At 38.6% G+C, this 25,764-nt stretch overlaps 1 protein-coding gene across 7 annotated transcripts in view; it reads left to right on the top strand.

The window, feature by feature from the left end:
• The window catches only part of SIPA1L1 (signal induced proliferation associated 1 like 1), a 222,312-nt gene that overhangs the window by 141,961 nt on the left and 54,587 nt on the right, over positions 1-25,764 (top strand). For all 7 annotated transcript variants that reach the window (XM_074824294.1, XM_074824293.1, XM_074824296.1 and 4 more), the window contains 4 exons: positions 805-2,625; positions 12,001-12,131; positions 12,754-12,942; positions 20,196-20,370. In XM_074824294.1, coding sequence (XP_074680395.1) covers positions 1,128-2,625; positions 12,001-12,131; positions 12,754-12,942; positions 20,196-20,370 — 1,993 coding nt within the window. In that variant the 5' untranslated portion in view covers positions 805-1,127. The remainder of the gene's footprint in view (positions 1-804; positions 2,626-12,000; positions 12,132-12,753; positions 12,943-20,195; positions 20,371-25,764) is intronic.

Raw genomic sequence — 25,764 nt, 5'->3', positions numbered from 1 at the left:
TTAACTTCCACGGCTTTGTAAAGCTGGATTATACAGGAGCTGTGGCAGACAATATTTTGTTAGCCAGGGAAATAAATGGAGCTTTTCATATCAAATTATTTTAAAATATGTGTTTCTATTTAGCTTCAGTCTTTTTATATCTTGTGAAATCTGGGCAGAGATAATAGATGCTTTCTGGACTATCCAGCTAATCTTCAAATAAAGCTGCGCAAAACACAAAATAAATGGTACTGATCGCCATTCTCTCTATTATCATTCTGTAATCTTTTTGCTAATTAGCTTCCTTCCTTTTTTTTGTTAGCATATTATAGTTACTTAATTAATGGAAAAGTTGAATAGGCATTGTTAATACCTAATTGCTACTTGGATGTGTGACTTGTATATGGTAAATTCTTTAAAACGTTTATAAACAAATTTGGAGTCCTGATCTGACTCCTCTGTAGCTTCTACAGGAAATGTATGCTTGTATGTATCCTTCGGCTGAGGAAATTAACACCCTACTTGTGCTTTGTAAAACTGGCCGCTAACCCAACTAAAAAGTATTACTAACCATTCCATAAGGAAAAAATTGTATTAGGTGTGAAGTCTAAATGTAAAAGTACTTTTTTCAGAAGGCAGACGAACAATATCTAGAAAACTCTTCATCACCGTATAACACAAATCTGTGGTTTTGAGATGATGATCAATGAGATTTAAAAGCATATTTGTTAGAAATATTAATTCTGTGTAATTACTTCAGTAGTTTCAGTTACAAAACATATATTAAATGACTAATGCTTTTATCTCCCTTTTTCTCTGTTCTAGGCTTAAAAGAAGCATAAGCAATTGGATTACAACTCTGACGCTTTGGAGCGCAAGTGATGTTAAAACAATTTGAATGTATTGGAGTATGGCTACTTCTTAAAATGCAAAAGTTAAAGGAAATTATTGCATATCGAGACCTACTGAATATCTGAATTTTCTAGACATCCTGCATTTAACTGTATCCTTAAATGTCCATGATTAAGATCTCATGCAACCATTGTATATTTTGGAGACTATTCTCCAAAAGAGAACTGTGCATTTAAAAAGCAGAAATGACTGTGTTTTCTCTCGGAACCTACTAAGGTTAAACATACTGAAAGATCATGACCAGCTTGAAGCGGTCCCAGACCGAAAGGGCTGTTGCCACTGGGGTATCAGTTGGAACAGATGGCACCTCAAAAGTCCACTCGGATGACTTTTATATGAGGCGCTTTAGGTCACAGAATGGCAGCTTAGGATCTGCAGTCATGGCGCCAGTTGGACCGCCTCGCAATGAGAGTTCCCATCACGTTACCTCTACCCCTGGAGTCCCTAAAATGGGGGTCAGGGCAAGGATTGCTGATTGGCCCCCGAGGAAGGAGAACATCAAGGAAACAAGCAGATCTAGTCAAGACATTGAAACATCAAGTTGTCTTGACAGCATGTCTTCTAAAAGCAGTCCTGGGAGTCAGGGAAGCTCTGTTAACCTGAATGCTAGTGACTCTGTCATGTTAAAGAGCATCCAGAGCACACTTAAGAACAAGACCAGACAATCTGAGAATCTAGACTCCAGGTTTCTTACACCTGATGGCTATCCCAGTTCCCCAAGGAAAGCTCTTCGCAGAATAAGACAGCGCAGCAACAGCGACATTACCATAAGTGAGCTTGATGTGGATAGTTTTGATGAATGTATTTCACCCACTTTTAAATCTGGACCATCTCTGCACAGGGAGTACGGCAGCACATCTTCAATAGATAAACAGGGAACTTCAGGGGAAAGTTTTTTTGACTTATTGAAGGGCTATAAAGATGAAAAGTCTGATCAAAGAAGCCCAGCCACAACTAAGCTCAGTGAACTCCTGATTGCCAGTGGAAGCAAAGGTTCAGGTTTCTCTCTAGATGTGATAGATGGACCTATTACTCAAAGGGAAAACCTGAGACTCTTTAAGGAAAGGGAGAAGCCACTTAAGAGACGCTCAAAATCAGAGACAGGAGATTCATCTATTTTTCGTAAGCTGCGCAATGCCAAAGGTGAAGGAGAACTTGGAAAGTCTTCAGATCTTGAAGATAACAGGTCAGAAGATAGCGTCAAGCCTTGGACTTGTCCAAAGTGTTTTGCTCATTATGATGTACAGAGTATTTTATTTGATTTAAATGAAGCAGCAATCAACAGGCATAATGTTATTAAAAGAAGGAACACAACCACAGGTGCATCTGCTGCTGCTGTAGCATCACTTGTCTCTGGACCCTTGTCCCATTCTGCAAGTTTCAATTCTCCAATGGGCAGCACTGAAGACCTGAATTCAAAAGGAAGTCTCAATATGGACCAAGGGGACGATAAAAGCAATGAACTTGTGATGAGTTGTCCTTATTTTCGTAATGAGATTGGTGGGGAAGGGGAGAGGAAGATTAGCCTTTCCAAATCTAATTCAGGTTCCTTCAGTGGATGTGAAAGTGCCTCGTTTGAGTCAACTCTGAGTTCTCATTGCACAAATGCCGGAGTAGCAGTTCTGGAAGTTCCCAAGGAGAATCTGATTTTACATCTGGACAGAGTGAAAAGATACATCGTTGAACATGTAGACCTTGGTGCATATTATTATCGAAAATTCTTCTATCAGAAAGGTAGGTAAATTTTATTTTTCTTGTGTTTTATTAATGATTTTTTTGTTCTACCAACATACAAAATTCAGCTGATGTGTAACAGTATTTGTAAGAATTATATATATTTTTTTTAAATCATCAGTGCTTAAACATGGTATATTTTACTGATCAGTACATACTATGTCTAATAGAGTCACAGTGTTGGAGTAAAAAAAATGTTGATTTTAGTACTGATAAAACAGGTAGCAATGGCTACAAATTATAAATGTATTCAAACACAGCTTTGGTATCCATGGGAGTGGAAAGGGGTTGGCACTTGAAAAATTAAAAAAGAAAATAAAATTCTAAAATATGAGAACTTTCTTCCCTCCACATCAAGACTTGACGTACTGAGGATTTAATGGAATGTGCATCTTGAAAAGTTAGCATTTACAATAATCTTTGGATGTTTTAATATCTTAATCATCCATTTCAAAATGGGGAGGGATTTATTTTAAGTCAATAATATAAATAAAGATAAAACCACATTTTTCTTGCTCACTATTTTCATTATAGACATCATTCTAGACAGAAAATCCTAATTTGTTGGATTTTGCAGAAACCAGCACTGTATATACATAACTATATATATATACACACGTATGTGTTGCAATGACAACACACTCTGAAAAAAGAGTACAATTCTCTTATCACATGGTTCTATTGAAGCCAAGGATTATAATTTCCATTGAAGGTATGCAGAAAACTGCCCCCCCCCCCCCCCCCCCCCAAATGATGCTGGCACTGAGATGCAGATCTTGCTCTCTGTTCTTCCTGATTCTGAAAATGATCAAAAAGGATTGCAGACCAAAGTCCTTTGAATTGTAAAAGACTTCTGTCTGCAGAATTGTGTGCGCCTTGCTATGGTATCTCCTGATGGATAGAACTGGTCTAATGACTGTCCTGAAGAGTGCTTGTTCCTTAGCTACCAATGGTCAGGATTGGGTTTCATCTCTTCAGGGAAAGCAACTCCAAACATCTTGTTTCCTGCAGATTAAAGCAGCAGGGATGCCTGGTGAAAATGAGTGGATGGTCAGTTGAAAAAAGACTTGTTAACTGCATGTTGCACCGAATAATCTCATCTCCCATTTTCCCTTACTGCTTTGAAATACGTCCATCTCTCACCTCTTCTTCCCTGCATTGTCCCTTGGTTGCGTGGCTCTTGTCACCCTTTCCATAGTCTCCTTTCTCTGCAGTCTTTCTAGGGCTGAGGGGTAGCCTTTGCTGCATGGTTTTCGAGAGTGCTAATCCATGTCCTTTGGAGGGAAAAGAGTGAGGAAAAAATGCTGGTTTCCCAAGAACAGTAAGCCAGATGTGCAATGTAGGATGAGGTGTGTTTGAAGGGGAGAGCCTGAGATTAGAGACCTTTGGCTGCGATTACCTTCCTGTCTGCCTCCCTCAGGAACAATTTGATTCCTTATCACTCTGCTGAGTTTTGTGATCAGTAACTAAAGGTGTAGTTTCATGTTATGAAACTGACCTGATTAACAGCATTTCAGCACTAAAAGGGGAAGTTATTCTTCCCTGTTCCTTGTACCAGTTCTCTTGTTTTCTGAAAACTTGATAAGCCAGTTCAGTTCACTAACCAAGCAGAAATCTTGCCATCACAATAAATTTGCTTTTTGTTGCTTGGTTATTTCTCACAAGTTTTAGTGAGTCAGATCAGCTTTCCTTGCAGTCCGAGAAGTGCCAAAGCCTAGTGGCCCATAAGCAGTAAGAATGAACAGCAGAAGAGGAAGGAGGTGTGAGTGGGATTTCAGCCCTGGGGCAACAGCAGTTTGTTAGTTTGGTTTATTCTTAAGGGAAACCACACCCCCATGCTACTACAATGCCAGTCACCATTATATCTCCATTTCTTTCTAGTTGTAATTAAGGTGAATTAGAAATAATCGACACAACCTAGTCCTAAGGGTATTGGTGAGCCGGCACAAGAACAAATCTGTGAAAGTTGCACAAATTTGACCTTGAAATAAGGTTAAGCTTTGAACAAAAAGAATAACAATGCATGGGAAAAAATTATTAAAGGAAGTTGTTAGTTGTTTGAATTTTACATGGCAGTCATGTTTTTTTGTATGATGTTTTCCCTTCTTAACTTCAATGCCTGAAAAGACATTTTCTGACTTGTTTAAGGTAACAGGATCTTTTCTGGCATCTCTGTTTCTTAATCTGGTAGAGTCCCTTCTTTTAAGATGTCTCTGTGTTAGAGGGGTTTGCAGTTCGTATAGATGTAGTAAGTAGCCGGACAGAGTAAGGCTAGCTTCAGTTCAGTATAGCAAAATTTTTAAAATCTCTGATTATTGAAATAAAAGTTTTTTTCTCTAAACATGGTGCTTTTAGAATTAATCAGAAGGAAAACAGGTTGGGTTGGTTGGGTGTTTTGTTTGTTTTTTTCTTTCTCACCAAATGTAAGGGTGGGTGGGAAGGAAAGATTTCCAGAAGCTACCTGTCAGTTGTTCTAGGGCTACTTGGTAGGTAACTAAGGATGAGGAAAAGGCTGAGGTGCTCAACACCTACTTTGTCTCAGTGTTTAGCAGTGGAACTGGCTGTTCCCTGGACACCCAGCCTCATGAGCTGGGAGATGGGGAGGGGAAGCAGATTGAAGGCAGCACAGTTGAAGAGGAGGTGGTCAGAGACCTCCTACACCACTTGGATGCACACAAGTCTGTGGGACCGGATGGGTTACACCCAAGGGTGCGGAAAGAGTTGGCAGATGTGCTCGCCAAGCCCCTTTCCATGATTTACCTGAACTCATGGCTAAGTGGGGAGGTCCCATTGGACTGGAGGGTGGCAAATGTGACACCCATCTACAAGAAAGGCAGAAAGGACGATCCAGGAAACTCTAGACTTGTCAGTGTGACCTCGGTGCCAGGGAAGGTCATGGAGCAGGTCATCTCAAGTGCCATTAAAAGTCATATAATGGACAGCCAGGGGATCAGGCCTAGTCAGCATGGGTTTATGAAAGGCAGGTCCTGCTTGACAAACCTGATCTCCTTCTACGACAGGGTGACCTGCTTATTGGATGAGGGAAAGGCTGTGGATGTTGTTTACCTTGATTTTAGTAAGGCCTTTGACACCATTTCCCATAACATTCTCCTGGCGAAACTGGCTGCTCGTGGCTTGGATGGGCACACACTTCACTGGGTAAAAAACTGACTGGATGGCTGGGCCCAAAGAGTTGTGGTGAACGGAGTTAAATCCAATTGGCGGCCGGTCACGAGTGGTGTCCCACAGGGCTCGGTTTTGGGGCCACTCCTGTTTAACATCTTTATTGATGATCTGGACGAGGGGATTGATGCACCCTCAGTAAGTTTGCAGATGACACCAAGTTGGGTGGGAGTGTTGATCTGCTCGAGGGTAGGGAGGCTCTGCAGAGAGACCTGGACAGGCTGGAGCGATGGGCTAAGGCCAACTGTAGGAGTTTTAATAAGGCCAAATGCCGGGTGCTGCACTTGGGCCACAACAACCCCCAGCAGCGCTACAGGCTTGGGGAGGAGTGGCTGGAGAGCTGCCAGTCAGAGAGGGACCTTGGGGGGTTGATTGACAGCCGACTGAACATGAGCCAGCAGTGTGCCCAGGTGGCCAAGAAGGCCAATGGCATCCTGGCTTGTATCAGAAATAGCGTGGCCAGCAGGGACAGGGAAGGGATCTTACCCCTGTACTCAGCACTGGTGAGGCTGCACCTCGATTACTGTGTTCAGTTTTGGGCCCCTCACTACAAAAAGGACATTGAATTACTCGAGCATGTCCAGAGAAGGGCAACGAAGCTGGTGCAGGGTCTGGAGCACATGTCGTACGAGGAGCGGCTGAGGGAACTGGGGGTGTTTAGTCTGGAGAAGAGGAGGCTGCGGGGAGACCTCATCGCCCTCTATAACTACCTGAAAGGAGGTTGCAGAGAGGTGGGGATGCGTCTCTTTAACCAAGTAATAAGCGATAAGACAAGAGATAATGGCCTCAAGTTGTGCCAGGGAAGGTTTAGACTAGATATTAGGAAGCATTTCTTTACAGAATGGGTTGTTAGGTGTTAGAATGGGCTGCCCAGGGAGGTGGTGGAGTCCCCATCCCTGGAGGCGTTTAAGAGTAGGGTCAACATAGCACTGAGGGATATGGGGTAGTTGGGAACTGTCAGTGTTAGGTTAATGGTTGGACTGGATGATCTTCAAGGTCTTTTCCAACCTAGATGATTCTGTGATTCTGTGATACTTTTTGGACTATTTTTATCTTGTAGAGCATTCTGACATTTTTGTTTGTCCTATGATTGTGATGAGTATAAAACCTTGCAACTAATCTTCTAAGAAAATACCTGCTAAGAGAGCTGATGAACTTCAGTTTTGATAAAAGGTATGTTCTTTGACACAAAGGAGAAACAAGTTGCTCAGGCCTTCTTACTGAAATGCAAGAAAAGATGTCTTTTTGTGTGAGGAAGTGAGATTCTTACTTAAATACATAACTTCCTACCCCCCACCATTTTGTACTGTTGACCCCAATGCTTCAGTTTGTTTAAAAAAAAACAGTGAGAGAGATAGAAGCAAAACCCTTGAGCTCACTACTTCTGGACATAAAATTACAGTTCCCAGGGAAGGGAAGAGTCATCTTAGGTCAAGCCAAAACTTCTAGTCCTATCTTCTGGCAAAGGCCAGCTACAGATACTAAAGGAAGAGTAAGAGTAGGGCAAAGGCCTAGCAATACTTTCTGGGTATACTTTGCCAGCCTCTGGAGGTGCGTAAATAATGGACTACTTAACCTGGTGATAATATCATTTGTATTTAGTAGTCTTTGGACATATCTTTCAGGCATTTATCTGGGTGTTTGTTACCCTGAATAAACTTTTAGCATTCACAAGTACTCCTACAGCAGCAAGGAGTTCTGCAGCTTGACTGCACTGGTCATAGAGAGCCAATTTTTAGTGGCTTCCTGAAAGAAAACTAGGGACATCAGGTTAAACAGTCTCACTGCTAGGTGAAGAAGTTTGGTTTTCTCACGTTTCCTCGCTATGTGTTATTTTATAAGCCTCAACCATGTTATTCCCCTCAATCATGTTTTGTTGCCCTTCTCTGAACCTTTCCAGCTGAGATCAGCAGACAGTATTTGAGACACAAGCAAACCACAGACTTATGTAATATCATAATGTTTTCTGCTTAGAAATTCCAAACATCTGGCCATAACTTATCACTGAGACTTGAATTTCTTTCCCATACATGGGTAAAAGCTTTGTGTGTGTGTTCTGGATCAAGTCTTATAAATGTTTGTACATTTAGGGGTAATGGGTTAATTATTAACAATAAAGTATTTTTCAAGGAGAGCCATTCTTATTAGACTATCTATAGCTTGATATTAAAGACTTATTTATTAGTAGTAATAAAACCATGGGGATGGAAAAATTTGTTTCCATCAGCTTGTCTAAGTGCTGCTTAGTAAAGAGAGCCTATTGCTCCGGAGGAGCTGTCTGCGCTCTCTGCCCTCCCAGTTGTGTCTGGGAATTGCAGCTCTCCTGGAAAGAACGAAGAGCATCCATTTAGCTTTGGTCATCATCAGGCAGTAGTAGCTAACATCATTACCATTTAGGAGAAATTTGAGTTACTGGCTTAAAATGGAAGACTTGACTGAGGAGTAGTTTCCTGAGCTGGTTTTATAACAACTGAGCTGTTAGTCGGCTTTCCTTTAACTGTTGACAGCCAGTGAAAAAACTCTTTGCTCTGATGCTGTAAATTGCTGCATATTCCATCCCCAAATCAGTCCCTTTCAAGTATGTGGCTAGACTGTCATGAGCAAGAGTCTGAAGACATTATAGGACTGAGCTCTAAAAATGCTGCCCTCTTGTTTCAAGAGAACTGCTGGGCAGAGTTTTCCGGTGCTGTAAATACTGTGGCAGGATTAGAGGAAAATACTTGATGCAGAGTTTCATTCTGAAGTGAAATGTTTGGGATTTTTACTTCTAGTCTGATTACACAGAATACATCAGTTGTACATGAAATACAAAGGTAAATATGGTAAAAGCACAAAAGAACCTTCTTGCTCAAAATCAAGTGCTTTTACTTGGATTTCCTTTTCAAGGGAAACTCGTAAATATCTGCCAGGAAAATGAGTATTTTCACTTAGGTTCTTTCATTGGAAGTGTCTTTTGAATTATGTGATAAACGTTTAACTATTTAAAAAGTATGTATAATCTGTTTTAATGACCAGGTACCAGCAATTAATGATTTCTTTTTTGGCTTGGATTTATAAATTAATTTATGGATGTTGCTAGTTGTCCCCTGAATGTATTTTAATTAAATAATTTTTCAAAGTAAATTAAATAATGTCAAGCTTGAGAAGTGTCTCTTTCAATGAGGTTCTGTGTGGGGTGGAGGAAAAAGCTGTCTACTATGCTGTTCATGTTTGGCATAAAAGCCTTGTGAAGTAGCCCTTGTTTTTACGGTAAAAGTCCTAATTAACTACCTTTATATTGGATATTAAGTTTCGTGCACTTAAATTCTGCTACTGCTTTTCTTGCTCCAGGAAAGGGAAGATGGTTGAATTCAAGGAAATTCAGGATGTAGTAGAAAATTAGATGGAGATGCACCTCTGTGCCATGGCGAAAAGTAGTCAGATACGGGGGTATTTACTGTAGCTTGTAGAACGAATACAGAGGCGGGGTAGAGGAGGAGAGTAAAGATGAAGGTAAAGAGTGAATGACACCCTGTAGTAAATGTGAATAGAGGTGAGGACAGTGTGAATAGAAGATGGGACTGGAGAGATGCATAGGAGAGTGAGAAAGACAACTGCCCAGTGCAGAGTGAAGGGAAAGAGGATGAAAGAGGATAAAAGACATTTCCTCTTAGCAGAGAAGTGTAGAATTCCACACTACTTTGTGCATTTTTCCAAATAAATAGGAGCTAGATAAAAAGCTTAATCAAATTATACAGAATTGCACGTGTATTTTCATGCAGCTTCAAATGTTCCTCTTACCAGCCTTCCTAAATGTGTTTTCAAGATGTAATTTCTCCTGAGAAAATTCTCTTATCTGAATTGCAGGATAGACTTGTTACAAGATACACAAATTTTATCATCTATGGAATTGTCAGTACAGAAAACTTATGTAATCTTTGGACCCTTCTAGTATGTATTACCACCATATAATTTTTTCCTTTGGAATTTCTTTTAAAAGTTACATCAATGTTTTTAACTCACTGAGCAGTTTAGTGTGGAGATGGCCAAGCTATATCTGCTTTTGGAAGCTGCACAATATGCTGATAGAAAATTGATCTCATGTTCTCAGTGACTGTGCTGCTTCTGCATTGACCCTCTCTGCCATAAACTGTTTGGTGAGCTATAAACATCCTGAAAAAAACAAATCACTTAATGGGGGAAGAAGAAAAGCTAGGGTGCTAATAAGATGGTCTAGGTTTTTAAACAACAGAAGCTCTCTGGCATTTACAGGGCTCATATCAGTGGAGTAATATAAAGATTTAATTAAGCTTATGTGGATGGTCTAATTTATTCATAATTTCCCCACTCATGACTAATTCAGTCACCCAAAACTTACACCAATATTTACAGGATATTCCACAAGATATTTAAAGTATTTTGAATCTTAATTACCTCTGTGCAGAGTATTGGCTTTTGATGACTTGCAGAGGAATTTGGTAGAAAGCAAGGTTTATAAAACTGTGAGCATATTTCTTTTATGTCATACATGCTCTGAAATCTTAAATGGAAAACACTGAGGAAAGGGTAATAAAATACCAGATACTAGGAGACAGAACAGAGCCCCCACAGGCTTAAAGGGGTGGACAGCTATGTGAAGACAAAGGTGTAATTCTAGGGCACAAGTAAGTTCGTAAGGAGAGAGCACCTACTTGAAAAACATTTAGTGTGTTGGAGGAAAGTATAGCAAGAACCAGAAGTACAATTTTAAAAAGAAATAGAACAAAAAATGAGGCACTCAAATTTTTAACACTGCAAGTGGTTGGAAAAATGACTGCCATTCACTTTGGATGGAGTGTATTTCAGTATCTATTTTTAGTATCTTTAAAGATGCAATTCTTGATGATGATATTAAAATATTTTACATTTTATCTCTAGAGCAGAATAGCTCTAGACTGCTCTTAAAGTTCTTGTTTTCAAGTTCTGGTTGTTTTAAGAATAACAAGTAGTCTGTATATAGTAGTTCAGGCAGAATGGTTATGTTTCCTTTCAGGGCAGTTACATGTTTTTTTCATTCCACTGAATTTCACATTTCTTCTTTGAACTGTTGAATTTTCAGATAGCTCTAACTTTCTATTTTTGTGCATGTATAAATTCATATATGCAGATATGCAGCATATGGAAAGTGATGATATGGAACGTAGTTTTCTTGTACAATGTTTGACTTCTATTTTTTTGACAGTTTCTCTTAAATTTTCCTTTCAGGTATTGTATGTTTAAGTTCAGGTGTCACTTGAGATATGTGCAACTTTGTTTATATGTTGTTGCATTCATGGTGATGTACCTCTGGCATCACTCAAGACAGTTATAACTCTTAGAAGGTTCAATAGAAGAGCCTTCAACACCAGTCTCTTAAATTGTTGAGCTTCAGCTTTTGCAAATGCACTTTTCTAATATTTTTTTGGCTTTACATATGTACAGTTAAACAAATATAAAAATATACATCAAATAATCTACTGTTTGCCTAGTGAGCAATTTCTCCAGCCTGTTGTCTTCTGCCACCTTGTCAACCAGGCTAGTTTTAGACTCTTAGCACTTTAAATTTACTCTGAGTTGTTGGACACTTCACTGTTAAATATTTATGCTAGTCACTTTGTTTCTTGCACTTTATTCTGTTTTTCTATGTTACTATGCTTTGATTTTATTACTACGAACAAGTCTTTTAACTTCTTTTTCATCTTCATCAGTTTCTCCCCTTTTTATTGAGTAACTTGTTTGAGTGTATTTTGCTTTTTCCATGCAAAAATAAATGTTACATCCTTTGCTAAGTACAATTGTTTGCCGCTCCCATTTTAACATAGAGTGGTGAGTTTTCCACTTTGGTGCATTTGACTTCCTTGTTTTTATTTTTAAGGAGGGGAAATTGGTTGTACTTATTTAGCTCAATGTGAATGAAACAGATTTCGATATAAGAGCCAGTGTAAGAGGTGTATCCTGTTTTAGGCCTCTCTAAGCAGAGATGCAATGTTGAATTTCAGCCTTCTTGTGTAAAGGGAGCTCATTAGAGAACTCAAGCATGAGAATGAAATCCTAGTACCACTGAAGACTTGCTATTATTGACTCTAGTGGAGCTGGCAATTTCCAATATAACAACTAAGCGTGAAAATATAGTTGAAGTGTAAGAAGTAAGACGGCTTGTGGGTTTTTGTTTGTTTTTTTTTTTTTTTATGCAAGAACACTGGAACTATTTTGGGGCAGATGAGAACCTGGGTCCAGTAGCTGTGAGTATAAGAAGAGAGAAGCCAGAGGAAATCAAAGAAAATGGGCCTCAATACAACTACAGGATCATATTCAGAACCAGTGAGGTAAGCAGCTCATGAATGAGAGTAAAAGAAGCTAGAAGTGAGCAGGCAAAACCAGGTGCTATGTGTGGGGTTTGTGTACTTTTCAGCATTGATAGTAGCTTTCTGTCTACATACATACAATCCAGGAGTCTCATGACAAAGTTATGCTGCATGTTTATTTTACACAGAATACAAGTGTATCAGTGAGTTATTCCATAACATCCAGTGCAGAGGAAACTGAAGGTTTTTTGGTTAAAGCTGAAAAAACTAGTGGGAGCTGTATTAGCTAGAAGCAAGCAAAGAGGAGGGAAATTACTTTCTCCACTTTTATATGTGACAGTTGGTAGATCTGAGAAGCATACTTCTATGCTCTGCTAGAAATACTACTACTAACCTTTTCCAAGTGTTAGTTTCCTGTAAAATTTAAATCTGTTGAATCATTTGAGATATTCTGACTACTGTTAGCTATCAGTGAGTGACATTTTGCATATCAGTGTCTGTTTCATGCAACGCAAGCTACTTAATGTCCTCGATCTCTGTTAAGAATTGGAAAAATAGTACATTTTGCTCCACTGCTATTGCTAATCAGCCTTTTCTCAGTGCATAATTCAAAATATAATTTATTTTTGTTTTGTATGCTTAGCTGATGACATTAAGAGGCTCTGTGCTGGAAGATGCTATCCCTTCAACTGCGAAGCATTGCACAGCCAGGGGACTTCCCCTAAAAGAAGTGCTGGAGTATGTGGTTCCTGAGCTGAATATCCATTGCCTAAGGCTGGCCTTCAACACTCCGAAAGTCACAGAACAGCTTATGAAGCTGGATGAACAAGGGGTAAGTGCAGAATTACGGAGTGAGACAAATTGTCTTAAACTGTCAGATTACTGCCATGAACTGCAAAATTACCTTTTAGCTTTAAATTATTAGAGTCAGCCTATTAAAATGCCTCATTTAAACTAAAGCTTGTCATCTGTAGGGAGAGTTATGTTGCATGTCTTTCCCAAGTCTTGCAGAATATTTGGTATGTATGAAATCATGTTCATTGCTCTAAGTCTGAAGTTTTAGATTAAAGTTACGGCAATTGTCTATTTTAATTTACTTTAAAAGAGACTATAATAGTTTTTCAAAGACTGGGAAGGAGGGAGTTCTGTTTTGGTTTTCTTACTTCTATTATAATGAGAAGAGAAATCTCCCATGTTACTAAATGTTTAGTTGTAATATTGCATTGGCACAACCATTACCAGTGTGCTGCCTGTCTTTTTTTTTTTTCTTTCTTCTTCTTCCCTGAAACAAACTACATGACAAAATATTCTAAGCTGCTTCTTCATACAAGTGGTTTTCAATTAGGTGATAGTCCTGTGGTCTCTTAAAGATGGAACCGAGTCTCATTAGCTATATAGCTTAGACTTAGCAAAATGAAAGACCATGACTGAAGTGAATTTTATGATTAAAAACTTCAACAGTGACGTTTAACAGCTCTGAGTACTGAGACTGTCTCTTTCTCCTGGACTTTTTTGCTTCTCACGATCAGCCTTTACTGCACAGAATTAACATCTAAGTATTTCTTCTTGCTGTCAGTCTTAACATTGCCCTCATAAAATTGAAAAAGGTCTAATTATCTGCCTCGCAAGGGAGAGAATATAGCTATTCTAAACAGGTTTATAAGTGACTATCATGAAGGTTTTTTCGGCCTCCTTGTGGTTTGGTTATTAAAATGGGCAAGATGAAGAATCCCCAAATAAATACCTACCAGAAGCAAAACTTGAGCAAAACACTTTGTCCTCTAGTTAGTTTCAGAACCTCATCTGTTTCACTAAGAATATGATATAAGAGGATGAAGAAATGGGTAGCTGTGACTGTCACAGAGCATCCAGACTAACACAGGAGTGGTTATGTGTGGTCAGCCCAGTGTTGTCACTGACCATGACCAGCAGTGAGTGCCTGGCTAAGAATATGAGAACAGGACAAGCATGGAGTGATACTTTCTAGCTCCTGATACCTTGTAGGCTTTTATAGAGCACTCTATACTACCGCTCTGTTTTACCAGTTTGATGAGTCCTAGCTCAGTTAGTCATTTCTCATGTAGAAGTTTCTGATCATGCTTTTGCCTCTCTTTGGAGTTTTTCCAGTTCCCTTCCTTCTCTCCCATGTCTATTTTAAGAGTGCAGTTCTGAAAATGGGGAAAAAAATTAGTATGCTTTCTTTTCTCTTCCTTCTCTAATAATTACTGGTATTTTATTTGCTTTATGGCTGCTGTTGAAGATTGGAAGTATCTTTTCATAAACGCCTAAGATCCTGTTCCTTAGGGGTATAAGTCAGAGCTCATTGATGTAGATACAAAGTTGGGTGTCTTTGTACCACATGGATCACTTCAAGCTTTACTTGCACTGAGGTTCATCTGCCATTCTTTTGCCCAGTTATCTGCTATCAGAAGTTCCTCTGGTAGCTCTTGTAGCCAGTCTTTAACTCCAATACTGTAGAGTAATAACTCAGTAATGTTAGCAAGTTTAGTTACCTTACTATTCATCACCTCTATGGGATTGCTAAAGTGTGTGTTGAATACTGTATGTCCAAGTTCAGATCCCTGCCTTACTCTGCTGATCATTTTCTTCAGCTCTTTTTTGTCTTTTGTCATGTCTAAGTGGGTTCCTTTATCTGTACTGCGGCTATTTAGGGGTTTTAAGACGTTTTGGAAATTAAAGTATACTCTCTATGAGCTGTATCTCCTGCATGTGCTTATTGGCTTCTGCAGAGAAACAACACTGCAATGAGCCAGCGAACACATAGGGTTGAGAGGAGATATCCTGCTAAAAGGAGGACAGAATATTTAGATGCTTACACTGCTCAGTATAACTATTCTCGTTAAATAATGAGATCCTAATAAGTTGGAGGCCTGAGTGTTTTCATTGAATGATTAGAGCAGTAATTTCAAATACGCACATATTCAGCGTTTATGATTTGTTACCTGAGCGTAAGCCTAATCTACCCTTCATCCAGAATCAAGCTGATCAGGCATTGAAGACTCAAGCATATATTTCCGTCTCTTTCCAAAGTTTTCTGTTTCAGTAGTGGAGGAAATGGAATTTAATTCAACATGGCTCCATAAGTGAGCCTTTGGAGTCAAGGATCAGTACCTTACAGATATGCCCATCAAGAACCTGCAATCTCTGTGAAAATTTTCTTGTCAACACTACTGAGGAAAAAAATATTTAGCAGAAAATTCTATTTTAAAAATAAATTCCAAAATTATTTCTGGTAAATACCTAATTTGAAAAGTAATTTAGCATAATTTGCTTCAGAAGTTGGCTATATCTAAAACAGCGTGAGATTAAATTACCCTTATTTCATATCCTATATGTCATTAAGCTCCCTCAATATGGTATATAGTATGGTTTTCTGTTACTACTTTAAACTTTTGAAAATCATTAAGGACAAGTGATAGTTAAAATTGTATTACTACATCAAAGTATTTTCTGGTTTTGTGGTAATGAAACAGTTTGACACTTCTAACAGGAAAAGATAAGCACCCTCTCTGCTAATTAGAAGCTGCATTTTTTATCAATTCCAAGCTAACAGAAAAATTTGGGTAACAGCTGCTCTACTAATTAGGTACACAGAATGTTTATCACTTCTTGCTGAGTGTTGCAGTGTTTCATTACAGCATGAACAGGTGCCCGTTTGATATAGCAAATAAATGTTTTGTAAATTGAAGAGTTAAGACTATAAAGTGACCGTAGCCATTAAATTTCACCCAGTAACCCCTTCATTGAGCCAAGTTTGCCTGCACAAGTTTTGATTAAGATAGGCTATCTTTTTTTATATTTGAGTAAGGTTTTAAAGCAGTTGGTGGTTTTCATGTTTAAGAATTTGCAGCTTCCAGACTTCTGATATCTTTCTCTGCTACATCTTAAGTGTGAGATTTTTTTTTTCCAGCAAAGGTTTTTGTATGCAGTGATTAAATCATCTGTTGGTCTTGTTTATGATAAACTAAACAGATTGCACTTTTCAAGTCTTTCACTGCAACATATTTTCTCTAAATTTCATATCACTTTAATGGCTGAGCTCTGTCTCTCTTACTCTTTCAATAGCTGCATATGACATCCAGTGTCAGAATGGGAACATTCCTCTTGCCCCAATTTTGCACTGGTGTTGTATGTCAAATACCACGTTTCTTACTTCCCCTTAGATTCCTAGAGTCATGGTAGCATCTGCTGTTCTGTACATACGGCCTCTGTTGCTTGTCACCTAGCTGTTCTTTTACTGGCTTTATTAAAATGCATTCATTTGAATGGTTCTGTGTTAAAAAGCAATCCAGTTGTTCCGCAGGGCTGCACTAGCTTCCTGGCTAATTACCATCTACTAATCTTTGCCTTGAATGCAGAGTTCATGGCAACTTTAGGTTTACTTCCAAATATGATTTTGAAATTTGCATATCAGGGTAATTACTGACTTATTCCAGTAGAAGTTTATCTTTATGGCAATTCCTCATTCATAGAAATACTGCAAAATGTCAGTTGGTTTTTAACATAGTTCCGTATTTATAATACAAATTTGCTGACTGGTTAAGTCCAAGATGTGCTTTCTGCTGTCTTTCACTCGGTACTAGACAAATACTTGAAGTGTGCTTTCCCCATGTATATAAATATGTAAATACTTTTAGATTATTAAAATTAAGCTGCTACTTTAGGAATTTTACCACAGCAGAATTCATCCTTCAACTCCTTTTTTAGCTTTTATTTGGAGTTAATAGACTTCTAAGGACCCGAGATTTGTCAGAAGGAGGTGTAGAAATGGGGACTGCATGCCTTTCTTCCCCCAGATCTGCTTTTTTGGATTCAGAAATACCAGCTTGTGTTGTCCTTATGAAACTTTTTAAGTTCAGCAAATCTAAGAACACAGCTAGAAGGTATAGCCTGCTCTTTGCATAGTCCTTATTTAGTTACTTAGGCTGACATTTTCAAAGCAATAAAGGACAGTTGTTTGGTTGCTTGTGGATACTGCGGACATCATTTATGTCTATGTCCTTGAAAATACTTCATTCATCAGAATTTGAAGCTTAAATAGTGTAGGTGTGCTTGGTGAGAATGGTTTTATTTGTTCTAACTTGTTTAAGTAAAATTACTAGAAGCTAATGTAATTAGCAGTGCAGTCAAGGCATTGTGGTCCCATGAAACACTTCCATCCTTTGCATTTCTCTGGGAGTGGACAGAGAGCATATCTGAGCAGCAAACGCTGCCTGAATGGTCCAAGTCAGGACCTGCCACTGATGATATGAGAAGTGATGGCAGTTGTTCTGTCAGGAGTGACAGCCATGCCACCTCTCACACCCTTCCTCTCTTGTCTCCTCTCTCCTGCCTTCCCACATGTCAGCAGTAGCTGGTCTAGGCTCTCTGTGAGATCACATAGTCCTGTTGGCAGGGGCACGAAGCTTGGCTGCTGTGAGGCAGTAAGCTTGCAGTGAGTGGGATCATGTAGTTCCTAGCTAAGCAGAGATCACAGGAATACACCCTCAAACCTCATCTAGCTCCTGTGATTCCTGAGAAAATTTAATCTTAAACAGTTGTCACTCAGAACGCTTTACCAAAAAAAAAAATGTGTGCCATCCATCTGTGTCTGGATTTTGAACATTGTGTGCACTGATGGTTGTTTTGAATTTCTTTATTTAAATGAATGGGGAGTTGAAATAAATAATCATAATAAGAAATTGTGAATTACTTTGCATGTGCTTTGTATTTATTTTACCAGTAAATAGCTTTGTTTCAAATCTTAATACTTCAGTGTCCAAAATATGCATTCTTCCTTCTTAAAGGTGAATGGTTTTGCTTGGGTCTCTGGTGCTGAAAGAGCATATTTCCTTTATAACTACACAGAAAGCACTTCAAATAGTTAACAATGAGAGAAAAGGAAATGGAAACATTACTTGAAGGCAAAAAAATCAATTTTTTTTTTCTTCCCCTTTCAGTTGCAGTCTTGGAAGTTGGCCTGTGAATGTTTCTTTCATAAAAATATTTTTATAATTTTCATAAAAATATTCTTTCATAAAAAGATTTGAGATAAGGACAGGCTGAGAGAGTTGGGGTGTTATCCTGGAGAAGAAAAGGCTCTGGGGAGACCTTAGAGCGGCCTTCCAGTACCTAGAGAGGGCTACAGGAAAGGTGGGGAAGGACTTAGAGACATATAGCGATAGGACGAGGGCTAATGGCTTTAAACTGAAAGAGGGTAGATTTAGATTAGATATAAGAAAAATTCTTTACTGTGAGGGTGGTGAGACACTGGAACAGGTTGCCCAGAGAAGCTGTGGCTGCCCCCTCCCTGGGGCAAGGCCAAGCTGGATGGGGCTTTGAACAACCTGACGTAGTGGAAGGTGTCTCTGCCCATGGCAGGGGGGTTGGAACTAGATGATCTTTAAGGTCCCTTCCAACCCAAACCATTCTGTGATTCTATGCTGTACTCCTATTTTATTGTAAGAAATTTGGACATACTTAAAAGATGCAAGTCAGATAGTCATTGTGTCAGATAATAAAATAAGGGACATTCTGAAGGGGAAAAAAAGAAACAGCCTAGAAGTGTCACTCATGCTCAACTTCAACCAGAGTAATCAAGCCAGGTTGATCTTTACCCTTCTTTTTTCCCCTCCTTATTTTTGTACTGCTAGTACTTTATCCTTGGCACAATTCATTCTTGGTAGTAAAAGAAGAATACAATAAAGTTGCAATTTTCAGAGTGTTATTAGTTTTAAAATTCACTTTAATTAGAGAGTAGGACCACTTCTGAGGGCTTTTAAATTATCCCACCATAAATATAAGAAGTTAAAATTAATTAATTTCAGTTTAATTATGTGTGTCTACATCATCCCAGCAAGTTTCAAAACATTTTGTCTCATGACCTGTGATAGAAACTTTGAGAGCAAATCACAGTACATTCAGATGACATAGTTTCTAGTGCCCTCACAAATAACTGTTTTCACTTCCCGCTAACCTGTAGCCCAAACTTGGAAACCTTATGCCAGTTTCGATAGACTTCCTTGTGATTTTGCTCTGGCAGATCTGCGTGGTATTTATTTAAAATGGAGCCTCTGCAGAAATTCATGTGTGGGAGGAAAGATGATTTACCCTGCAATAAATATGCATTTTTACTAGATGAATTACATGCATAAACTCTCCTTTGTGTTCTGCCAGTCAGAGTTCCTGCTTGTGAAATTGGTGTTGAAGATGGCAAGTAAATGGCTGTGGATGCTGCTTTCTTCCCTTCTGTAACTTTGGTTTCTCTAGTCCAGACATAAAGGGCACAGACGTGTCTTTCTTTTATGTGCCTCAATTTGGAATTGTTGGGAACAGTTTGCTTTGAAGAATCACAATTATGGTTGGGTAAAAAATTACTTTATTCACATCTTCAGTTTCTGATGTATTAGGAACATCAAACACCAAATTAGAGGAAAAATGGAACTAAAAGCACAAATGTATTTGACGGTCTATGCTAGTAAATAATATCTTTAAGTTAGTACCAGCATTTCTCAATTTAGCTGTTTTCTTTGTTACGGCATTTTTAAGTCAGAGGAGGCCAACTGAATGCCATGGACTCTTTCAACATTGCTAACAGGTGAATGCACTAATAGGTGAATAATTTTTATCTTCTCTTTCAAGTGAGGGAATGTTAATTTTGTCAGCACATGCTTTGCCCTACCCTTCTGTGTGAAAGGTTTAGCATAGGATAGTAACTGTGGTACCAGCCTAAGCGTGAGAGTCAAGTTCCTGACATTACTCAGCCAATGTTTCCATGTGGCTCAATGTAAGACATTCACCATTTGCAAGCTGCAGTGTTGTCTTCATGAAAAGAAGGAACATTAATTTTTATTTTGCTTCAGAAAGCATTTTGACATCTTCAGATGAAATATGCCATCACTGAGGCAATTACTGTGAAAAACAATGAGAGTATTTGGAAACAGACTAACATTTGAAATTAGACTGATAATTAGGTAGGGTTTTTTGTGAATTATGGGTTTATTAAAAAATGTAAAGTGAATTCAATAAATAAGTTGCTCCATCATTTGGTATACATAAAAGATTTTAACCTTTTTCCCTTTGCAGTTAAGTTACCAACTTAAAGTGGGCATCATGTACTGCAAAGCTGGGCAGAGCACAGAAGAGGAAATGTATAATAATGAATCAGCAGGTCCAGCCTTTGAAGAGTTTCTTCAGCTCTTGGGAGAACGAGTTCGACTCAAGGGATTTGAAAAGTATCGTGCTCAGCTGGATACAAAGAGTAAGGCTTTTTCATTTTTTTCACTTAAGTGAACTAAATGCATCATATGGTTGCTAACTGACTTTTTATAGAGTTCTTAAAAATAACCTCTTTGCTGTAGGAATATAGTTGCTTAATACTACAAGGGAAAGCAGAGGAAGTATGTAATTTGACCTGTACCCATATGGTCTTTCAACTCTGATAATGATTGGATTTTTGTACTAATTCGATATGAAATTGTCACTAAAGCTGCAACAAGAAACCAGTAACTGTGACTATTATTGGCGTTTCAAATCCATCATCAGTGTGTTGTCTAAAGAGTAATCAATACACTTGGCATGCCATATTTTTTTTTTAATGATATGCTAATAGACTGTCACCAAAAAAGTTTTGAGAGCCCATCTATGGCTCCACCTTGGCAAGTTGATCTATTGCTTTCCTGCTGTGTCTGTTGCATGTAGTTTTTCTTCTAGGCAGTTTTGTCTTACTCCTGCTATCAAATGTATTCCTCCCTCTGTGATTTTTCTTTTGAGTTATGGAAATTAAACTGGATTTGGCAGTTATATTATCAGCTTTAACTGTAAAACATATTGCAACAAAAATGCAATGGAAAGATGATCTTGGGTGACAGTATCTGTAAAAGAAACTCCCTACCTTTGGAATCAAGCATGTGAAATACCTGTTTATCAACCAGTACATGCTATATTCAATTTTTAAATCTATTTAAAAACACTCAGGGGGAAATTTTGGTCTTTCCTTTGGGTATTTGAATTAACGAGTTCCTATGGAAATCTTTTGCTATTTTGCTCGCTTGCAGCAAAGGAAATTAAATGAGGAGTTGATTCATGAAAGCTGAAAGGCATTCATCAACTTCTGTGCAGCAAAAACTGCTCATGTCCTGGGTCTCCTGTCACAAGTACAGTAACTTGATGTGCTTTAGTGCTCCACCATTCTGCCTTGTGTCCTTAGTTCTTATAGGCATCATGTTGCGATCTCTTCAGGCTGTTCTTGATCAGCCTAATCATCTCTCCTCAGAGCATTACACAACTTCCTGTGGTTTTAAACCTAAATTAGTGCCTGTTTCACACACATTTGCCATTGACCATGCTTTCTTTTAGTTGCAATACTTATATTCCGTATTTATTCCCTTGACTGCATCTACATGTTGCTGTTATGTCTCCTCTGTGCTTTTATGACATTACCCTTAATAAGCCGAATCTCTCTTACTGGTAAGGGAGGCATGGATTTCTCTGCTCCCCCCAGTTACCAGTATTACCTAGTAACCTTCCTCTGCACTCATCCAAGTTTGAATTCAGTCTCTTTATTTAGCGGCTAAGATTATATGCGTGATTCCAGATGAGATCCAGGCAGTTTCTTGCTGTAATATTTTCTTGCCTTTACTGGAATTATATTATACAATAATTCTCAGGATGGGTTTTCCTTTTCTGCATTGCCAACGTGTTATTTTATCAGTTACAAAAATAAGCTAGGTCAAAAATGAAATGGGTATGGAAAACAGCAAATATTTATTATTTCATAACTTCTGGGTTTATACTGTGACCTCCTTGTTACTTCCAATAAAGTAAAATCCTCTCTTCCCTTTTCTTCTGGTTTAGTTAAGACACCTGTTTTGGTGTCAGTCCACACACACTGGTTTCTAGTATATGTAAATGCTGTATGATTAAGAGTTGATTCATCTGCTCAGATATATCCATGAAAGCTGTTAACTGTGTCTTTAAGTACTTGTTTGAAATTTTCTTCTAAACAGCAGAATTTTCCAGTAATGTTTTGAGTTCCTTCTTGTTGCCTCTGACTTGAGGAAATGATTTTGTCAGGTTTTGATTTTATGTACTGCAGTCTAGCACCTTGTGAATGGATATGTGTGTAAACTTTTAGTTGACTGAATCTCTCCTGGTTTTAAGAGTTGGCATCTTGTAATGAAGGTTTTCTACTCTGTGTTGAGAGCTGACCTGTCTTTTTCACGTTGCCCAGTAGACCTACCAGCTCCATTCTGTATCTAAAAATAAAAAAAGGCTTTACATGAACACTTCACTGTGAGCAGAGAGGAAGGGGGGTGCTTTGAGTGGAAACTGCTGCTTTCATGAAGGGTTCCCTACATTTTCAGGGTTTACAGGCTCACATGCGTGGGACCTCATCAGCTAGAACTGCCTAGGAACTCCTAAGTTGTCTGAAATCTTTCAGATCATGTCTGCAAGCTTACTGAGGAAACACATGACTACACAGCATACATGAGTTCTTAGCAAGCAGATTTAGACAGCAGCAAATGTGAACAATGGCAACAAACTTTTGTAATGGATCTTGATGGTGCTAGGTTTTCCTTTCTGCCAGTGTGCAAAGCCCAGACTGGAAGTGGGGGAAGAGAAGGTGGTTTTCTGGGGACAACACTAGGCTCTTTGGATAGCTATATTCAGAAACCCTTATTGCATATTCTGCTTAGGAAATGGCCAAAAAAAAAAAAAAAGGGGGGGGCACCTTGTGATAGGCAAAATGCTAAAGACCAGAGATGGTTGCAAGAGCTGCATCTCAGATGTGGGGAATATGTGAACAGCAGAATACAGACAGGCAATACCTCTTCGATAGCTACCCTAAGTAATCGATCAGTCTTTTCTGCCTTGGCCCTAACACAGAAAGGCCTGCAAAGGAGAGGAGGTTGTGGTTTTTACCGTGGCTTAGGTTATATGGCTTTGTTGAAACAGCTATTAGGAAGTGAGCTTCTCCCTTTTCCAGCTCTGTGCTCTTCTGTTTCTAGAAATTACTGTCATGAAATAGTTCTTTCAGTCTCATTACTCGGGAAATTTTCCTGCATAAAAACTCCGTTTAATGTCAGCACAGTTGATTGCAAAGATAATCTTAAAAAGAAATGTCTGTGCATTAACTTGCAAGACAGGTCAGTGCTGTGTCAGCTACTTAGCTAGTTCCTCTGCTTTTGACAATACTTTGCAACCTACGAAAAGCAGATGAATGATGTAAAACACGATGAAAGATTTTCTCAGCATGGAGGGAAGCTGATTTGTATATGTACTCTGGAAATTTTCACAAGATGTTTTTAATTTATGCAAATTTAGAAAACTAAAGTTGCTCTACCAAAAGGCAGTTTCAGAACAGTTGTTCTTAGAAATTTTTTAGAATTAGGGGCCTAATTGGTAAGTATCCGTAACAGAGCCAATTTTTAAAAGGAGGAATCTCATGCATCCTATTAACTGAAAGCCTATTTAAGTATATTGGATCCTTCAAGGGCTTTAGGTTTGGATCTCTGCCAGTGTCACTGTGGAACAGAGCTGCTACTTTTAAAGTTTTGTTTGTATATTTCTAGCATTACCAGAGGGGAAGCAGTCTATCTCCTGGCAGCCTGCAGACTTTGGATAGGAAATAGAGCTTGAAAATGTCATCTATCGCACAGTTGCTAGAAGTTTATGGGCATCACTTTAAAGTAACAAACATCACAGTAATCTTTCAAATTATGATGTCAGTCATTTTTCTTTATTTTCTAGGTGTAATCTATGCTTTATTTCCCTCCCCCTCACTTAGTCTTGTTTCTCAGTGTTTTAAATTAGTAAATGGGATCAGCTGGATGATGCATGATGGTAACCTGGCATGTGTGTCCAGCAGAGTGGTACCATAGTTGGTGCAGGAAATGAAGGTGATTGATTAATGTGAGTTGTAGGAGTTTAGGAATTATCTATTTGATAAGATTATAAATTTACCTAGTGATGGTAGGTTTTTCTCTTAGATGGTTATACTGCATGACTTTTGGTTAAAACATGAGAATATAAAACCAGCACAGAAGATACTAAATAGATTAAAAATCTAGGGAATGAATGGACTTCAAATTGACATTTCATTTAGGGATTGTCAGTAAACCCCAATGTTTCTAATTAAACAATACAGATAGATTACCTTCTTAACTTGTACTATTTAACATCTTTCGAACCGCATTTAAGAATAGACCTACTGTTGGGTATGAGACATTCACTGGGAAACCAGTAGTCAAAGGAGGTGAGAGGTTCCTTGATTGCTGAAGAAGCAGAAATGGGGATGGGGGAAGTCCATCTGCATTTCTCTGTGTTTGTGTTACAAACTTTTCTGTTACAAAATAAAGGATTCTGTCTTCACAAACGATGTCTGAAAAGGATATTGGAGGTTGAACATGAGTGCTTGGTGTAATCCTTGTGTATAATAGAAAGGAGAGCAGGTTTGAGAGGTGCTGAATTTGGGCAAATAACTAGGAGAAACTAAAAATAAGCAGGGCCTTCTAACAGCAAAGGTAGATGGGAACAACATTAAGCTCTGAAACTTCTTGTGCCTTTTAATTGTGAGCACTGCTGCAGTTTGTAGCAATGGCTGTTCCTTCTCCTGCCTCATCACAATTGTTTATTTTTTTGTTTTCCTCCAATTCCTTGCAACATATTTTCCTTTGAAACACTGAGTTAGATTTTCTACTCGTACTGGATTTTATAGTTTTCTAGTGCAGAGATTTCAAAAGCTGCTGTAGAAGCAGAGACACAGTCCTGTGGCTTCAGTGAAGTGAATTTATCAGCAGTATGCTGTTGGTGTCAGTCACAGTTTCGAGCACTGTTGATGTTGGAAAAAAATGCTTGAATGGGAGTCTGTTAAGACAGTCCTTGTGATGATAGCTGAGAAACACCAGAAGGACAGAAGAATAAGGTGTATTTTTAAAGGTGAATAATGATAGAAGGCGAAGATCAGATAAGTCCTCAGCTAACTGACCAAATCAAGTAATGGGACAAGACTGAGAAGGCAGCATTGATGGGTATGCCATAAACCGATGGCAGGAGGGGATGTCTTCAGTGTAATAAGTTGCCAATGAGTTTGTGGATCCCTTGGGCCTCTTTTAAATACAAGGAAATCAAAGTAGATTGCAGTGCTGGCTTAGAGTTCTGACCTTGAAATGATGGATATATTCCAGTGCGCAGTCTTGGATTTTACTGCAGTGGCAGTGATTTAATTTAAAGCAAACACCTGTAATCATTGTGTTGTACTTAGGAAAAAAGTATTCTGGACTTGTAAGAAGGAAGAAATATGAATCGTAAGAAAGATGCACAGTCTCTAGTGGATATGGACTTGTGTTTGTAGTTGTGTTTGAACAACAGGGATTTAAGCTGTGAAGTACTTGAAAATAATTGGAATCGTTAAATGTGTGGTTTGGGTTGTAGCCTTATTACTTAGTTTGCAGAACCAGTGCTGTTCTGAGAACCCTTTTCTGCCTCAATGAAATCCATCCAGGAAAGTTGAAATTTTGGCTTAAATGCATAGGTGGTGTTCTAGCATTTTATTTGTGAAATTGTTTTATCCTTTTCCTCTTCCTCCCAGCCCCTTTTGGGCCCCTTCCCCTGTCTGTCTTCTTACCCACCTCCCTTTCTTTTTGCACCTGCT

This window comes from Strix aluco, chromosome 4 (genome assembly GCF_031877795.1).
Source record: "Strix aluco isolate bStrAlu1 chromosome 4, bStrAlu1.hap1, whole genome shotgun sequence".
Taxonomy (NCBI): Eukaryota; Metazoa; Chordata; class Aves; order Strigiformes; family Strigidae; genus Strix; species Strix aluco.
This window is presented reverse-complemented; position numbering and strand designations above follow the sequence as displayed.